General features: G+C 44.2%; 1 protein-coding gene across 1 annotated transcript; it reads left to right on the top strand.

Annotated features, from left to right (window-relative positions):
- Nucleotides 1-811: 811 nt before the first annotated feature.
- Nucleotides 812-4,812, top strand: LOC144783358 (interferon lambda-3-like). Its single transcript, XM_078662373.1, has 5 exons — nt 812-967; nt 2,078-2,155; nt 2,857-3,000; nt 4,452-4,535; nt 4,654-4,812. The coding sequence occupies exons 1-5, from the start codon at nt 812-814 to the stop codon at nt 4,810-4,812; spliced, it is 621 nt and encodes a 206-aa protein (XP_078518499.1).
- Nucleotides 4,813-5,117: the final 305 nt, after the last annotated feature.

Genomic DNA, 5,117 nt, shown 5'->3' with positions numbered 1-5,117 from the left:
GTTGAGCACACATGGTGCTAGCAAATCTCAGAAGCTTCAACAGAGGCAGGGATAGCAAACGAGAAAGAAGAAAAAACCTTACACAGATTAAAAAGGAAAAAAGGCCGCCCGCTTTAACAGCCTTAGATTATCAAATAAAGCCTCTCACTTTGAAACCAAAGAAAGAAAAGTAAACATCAAGCTCCCTCAGAAAACAGCACCTGACATTTGACCTCTGTCTTTGAATGTACAACACATGTGGCAAGGTAAGAACAACATTTATAGGCCTATTCACAAAAAGTGGGCACTTGTGGAAGAATACAGTAAATAGACTGTGATTCACAGGAGGAACCAAGGCCTGGTGGACAGCCTAAAATAAATAAAACCAGCAAATAGAAAGCAAGCAAATGTGAGTTACAAACCAGAAAGCCAAAGGTAAGCAATGGCAGGAATATATTCCTAGGTCAGCAAAGCTGTCTGGTAGGCTTTGTCCTAAAAAACTGCATACTGTTCTTTTTTTTTGCTTTCATTTGTTTTGTTGGTATTGTAAAGTAAACACGCACCTCTTGTTGTCAGAGACCTCTCTGAAGCCCCCACATTGCTGTAATAGACGTGTCTGAAGCCCTACCTTAGGGATAAAGTGCACATTAGGCCATTCCTAGATATAACAAGAAGTTATTGGTTATTTTATACTAATCGCAATACTTTGAACATATCTAAAGTAACAACCTTCATGTTTGAAATACCTATTTCCTGCTTGCTGTGTGAGATTATTATTTATGTCATCACAAATACTAATCATCTATTCCTCTGCCTCTTTCCCTGGACAGGGATGGAGCCAAAGACGTTAATCCTGGCCATGGCTGCCCTGACCATACTGTCAACAGAGGCCTCCCCCGGGAAAGCACCGCTGGGAATATGCCGCCTGTCCAAGTACTGGAACCTCCCTTCCCATCTCAAAGCAGCACAGGATTTACGGGACAAATACGTAAGTTAAACAATAGGCTGGAGTGCACTGACTACCTGCAGACAGTAGGGGGCTTATTTATGAGCCCTTGAGTCATTTTTGCGCTGCTGCTGCATCACTTTTTGTGACGCACCAGTGGCGTAAAAAATGCGCCTTGTTGTGCCATATTTACAAAGTGACGCATCTAGGTAGATGTGTCAATTTGTAACCCCCTGCGCCGCATTATACCTGCTCCAGATATAATGTGTGCAAGGGGGGGCGTATTGACGCAAGAAAGGTTTGTAGAAGTGATTCAATGAAATCTATAAGATTTCACTGCGCCATTTCTTGGATGCTAATGCATCAATATCTTACGCCTGCCTCATGGCAGGCGTAAGACTGATGCAGGCACTTTCAACATGGGACTTGGCCATGTGTAATGACCCATTGATGAAGTTGCGTCACTTTTGTGACACACTCCAGCAATGCATCATTTTTGCGCCTACAGATACGTCAGAAATACTGACGTATCTGTAACTCCTTGCAATATGACGCGTCATACAGTAAATAATCAGCATCATTGGTGTCGCAGGGAGGTCGCAGTGAAAAGTGACGCATCACTGTTTTCACGCAGCGATGCGTCACTTTTCATAAATGAGGCCCTAGATCTGCTCAGATATAAACATTGTTCTAACTCCGGAAGAAGCGCAAGATGTGTGCTTTACTGAGAGTACATTTAGCTGTCAATCACTCTTATATGGTTACTCGGTACCTGCTTAGATAATGCCCAGAGAAGCAAATTCTAAAGAAACAAAGTGTCATTAAATAAAATACATAAGCGATGGGGTCAGCACTGGTGTGGGTAGATCTTAGAGGCTTACAGGGATCCCATGTACCTTAACAGATTACGGAAGAATAGGGAAGTCTTTCGGGTGTGGGGAGATACCATTCACCTGAAGACATCCTCACATGTGTACCCGAGATGCAAGCTGTGAAAGGCCATCTTCTAAGAAGAATCACCCAAAGGAGCACATGGGAATCTGCTAGTGTAGACTATTTTTATAATTCCTGCTCTTTTGTTAGCAGTGTATCTGTGGTGCTCTCCAGGCTGTTCGAGTATTTTTTTTCTAATATCTCTATATTATGTCGTAGGAGGAGACGATGCAACCAAACGTGTGGAAATGCTCCAGGAAGATCTTGCAGCAGAGGCCGTCTGTGTTCCATTTCAAGGTAGGCGAATCCCCTAAAATGAAACCCAGTCCTATGTCTCACTTGGATCCAGACATCTTACTGTCAAGGGCGGTTCTGTGTCACATGGGTCCATCTTACCTCAACTCTTGTCCCCGTCTCTCCTTTAAATCTTCATATGTCCTTAGGTACAGTAAGTGGCTGAGGTCACTTGATAGTTTTTGTCTTAGGTACAGTAAGAGGATGTATGACAGTACAACGCATGGTTTTACCACGCATGCCTTTACATCGCAGTTTTTACAACGCATGCTGTTACAACACATAGCGTTAAGGGGTGCTTGATAGTGAATAGTTTAATTTACTATTCCAACTCCAGTCCCCGTGGATAGTAGGGAAGGTGTTGGATAGTAAATTAAATCTATTCCCTATCCTAGAGCCCCCCCCAGTGCTATGCGTTGTAATAACATGCGTTGTAATAGTTGCGTCGTAAAGACACTGCGTGGTAAAAGTTGCGTTGAAAAGGATGTTCCCCACAGTAAGACAGCTCCAGAACACTAAATGAAAGAGGACCCAGCCTTGACTTTCTGCTCAACATGTGCATAGCCATGTAGTGGTAAAAACCACTTGCTCCAAGGACATACCAGTGCCAGACAACCACCTCAAACACCTCCTTCTGAGGAGGTCCTCTCTTATATCCACACAGTCCCAGACTCTTCTCAAAGTGCTGCTCTTCTTACCCACAGGGCCATGACAGGCTCGTCTTTGTTGAAAAGAAGGTGGCGTTGGCCGTCCGTGTCTTGGAGAACATCAGCAACTCTGAGCTGTCCAAGTATGTGTCAAAACCACTGCACATTTTGGAGGACATCAGAAGAAGCCTGAAGCGCTGTGTAAGTTTTTACCTAAGACACTATTTTTTATGATTGCTCAATCCATTATTTAAATTGTTGATCCCAGACTCTGAAATCATATTGAATCATTGTCACCCATGAATGGCCAATCAAAACCCTGCACCAAGACCTCTGAAGCACTGGAAATGTATACCCTCTGTGTCACTGTACTGTGTTGTTACTGCCCACACTTGGGGGGTCATTATGATGGCGGATTTTCCGCATACTCCGGGCCGGCGGAAGCCACCGCCGGCCCCTCCTACTCAGGTCCCTCCTACTCAGGGGTGGCGGACGGACGCAAGTCCGTCCGCCATCCTAATCGGCCCCCATGTGGCATTTTATCAGTAATGACTAAGAGTGCCAGGCCCCGCTGATATAGAGCTACAGTGCAGGCCACTGCGTGACACTGAGGCTAAATATATATTTACATTGTTTTTCCTCCTTTCCTCACTCTGTTTTACTGGTTTTTCATATGTTATTCCGTTTGCGCAACCAATATCCATTCCACTTCCCCTCCCCAATCCCAGTTTTATCATATTTACAAAGAAGTGGCGGAGGGCATCGTTAACCTCCTTGGCTTATCGTAGCACTCCACCACCTCTGAGATGCAGGGCTGCACCCTATTTACAAGAAAACGGTCGTGTATTTCTTCGTGCAATGGCGCTAATTTAGCTGTCTAGCGCCAAGGCAAGCACCATTGCACCATAGTGCAAGGGGGCCTGCGTTGAGGGGAATTAGTGTTTACGTGCAGGAAGGTGTTCTATCCTGCACATAAACAATCTGAAATTGTGTTTTGAAACTTCTATGTGTCCTGCTTAATGCAGCTCACATAGAAGTTGCAAAACGTCATTTTTTTTAAATGAATGTTTATTTGCAAGAGGGGACATCTTCCTGCACATAAGCAATCTATGGCGTTTTGCTGTTTCTATATGTGCTGCACACATGGAAACAGCAAAAGCCAGGAGAAAGTAAACAATTCTCCTTGTTGCGTCAGGGTAAGACCAGGTTTTTCCTGATCTTAATTTTGGTGTTACCCAATATTTATCCCGCCCCTTTATATATGGGACAGCATCAAAATCAATGAGTGTTGCGGTGGAACGCCCACCACAACACTCATTGCCCGCCCCTTTCACGCTAAGTATAGCATGAAATGGTGCCTTATTCACAAGGCGGCATTAAGCCACGCCACCTTGAGAATAAGGCGAAGCCCCTATCACCACCACAACGTCGAGGAAAGTGACATTGTGGTGGTGATAGGGGCTTGTAAATAAGCTCCACACTGTTTTCATTATATCAATGTAAGACCATATTATTGTTCGTGATATGCTGTAAGTGCCTCTATAATCCACAGTGTCTGAGCGCTATATAAAACTAAAAATGAATAAATAAATAAAATGCTGCCAGAATCTTCAGGGGCATAATCAGTTTTTTTTCTAATATTGAATGATTAGCAGGAGATTTCTAAAGCCCCTGGTCACCAGCCGTCCCAACACCTGGACACCTGGCTGCAGGAGTTCAATAGGAACAAAGATTTGGTAAGTGAATGGCAGGGTTGGGGCACGGTTTATCGCTGAGGGGGGAGGGGCAATGTCAACTCACAACATAGAATGCGACTTGTCCAAATGTATAACCTTTTCATGATGTCCTGTCTAGGAATTCCAGGAGTGCCTCGAGAAAACCGTCATCCTCAATCTCATCCAGATGCTGAACGAGGACATCAAGTGCGCCGCATACATGGATAAATGTGACAAAATGGCGCAACATCTGTTCCCGGCCCAAGTGCTCACTACAGCCAATCAGAAGCGAGAATGACAAGACCGTCATAAAGTTTTAACTTCATCAGCTTTCCTCCTCGACCATGGCAACCAAACCAGTCACTTTACACCTGTGCTGGAAGGAACTGCTGGAAACATTCCCAAAAGCTCCAGCCCACTGCTTAAGGACTGCATCATTGAGGCCCCATGTTGGACAAAAATGGTTCTATCACTAACTGTTTTGAGAATTTTCTTAAATAGATCATACTAGGAATTGTGCACTGACTGAGGAGAAAGATATCAGAATTAACTGTGTTAGGGAACACTTCTTCCTTAATGCATGATCCGTTGCAACAAATAACT

Source organism: Lissotriton helveticus, chromosome 9, assembly GCF_964261635.1.
Source record: "Lissotriton helveticus chromosome 9, aLisHel1.1, whole genome shotgun sequence".
NCBI classification, from domain to species: domain Eukaryota; kingdom Metazoa; phylum Chordata; class Amphibia; order Caudata; family Salamandridae; genus Lissotriton; species Lissotriton helveticus.
Note: the sequence above shows the minus strand (reverse complement) of the source record. Positions and strands in the feature narration are given on the sequence as shown.

Bases quoted from the DNA above. Each gene is read 5' to 3' on its own strand.
- LOC144783358 (XM_078662373.1), top strand. From the start codon at position 812: ATGGAGCCAAAGACGTTAATCCTGGCCATGGCTGCCCTGACCATACTG. The intron at 968-2,077 runs GTAAGTTAAACA...ATTATGTCGTAG, and splicing joins AGGATTTACGGGACAAATAC to GAGGAGACGATGCAACCAAA. The intron at 4,536-4,653 runs GTAAGTGAATGG...TGTCCTGTCTAG, and splicing joins TCAATAGGAACAAAGATTTG to GAATTCCAGGAGTGCCTCGA.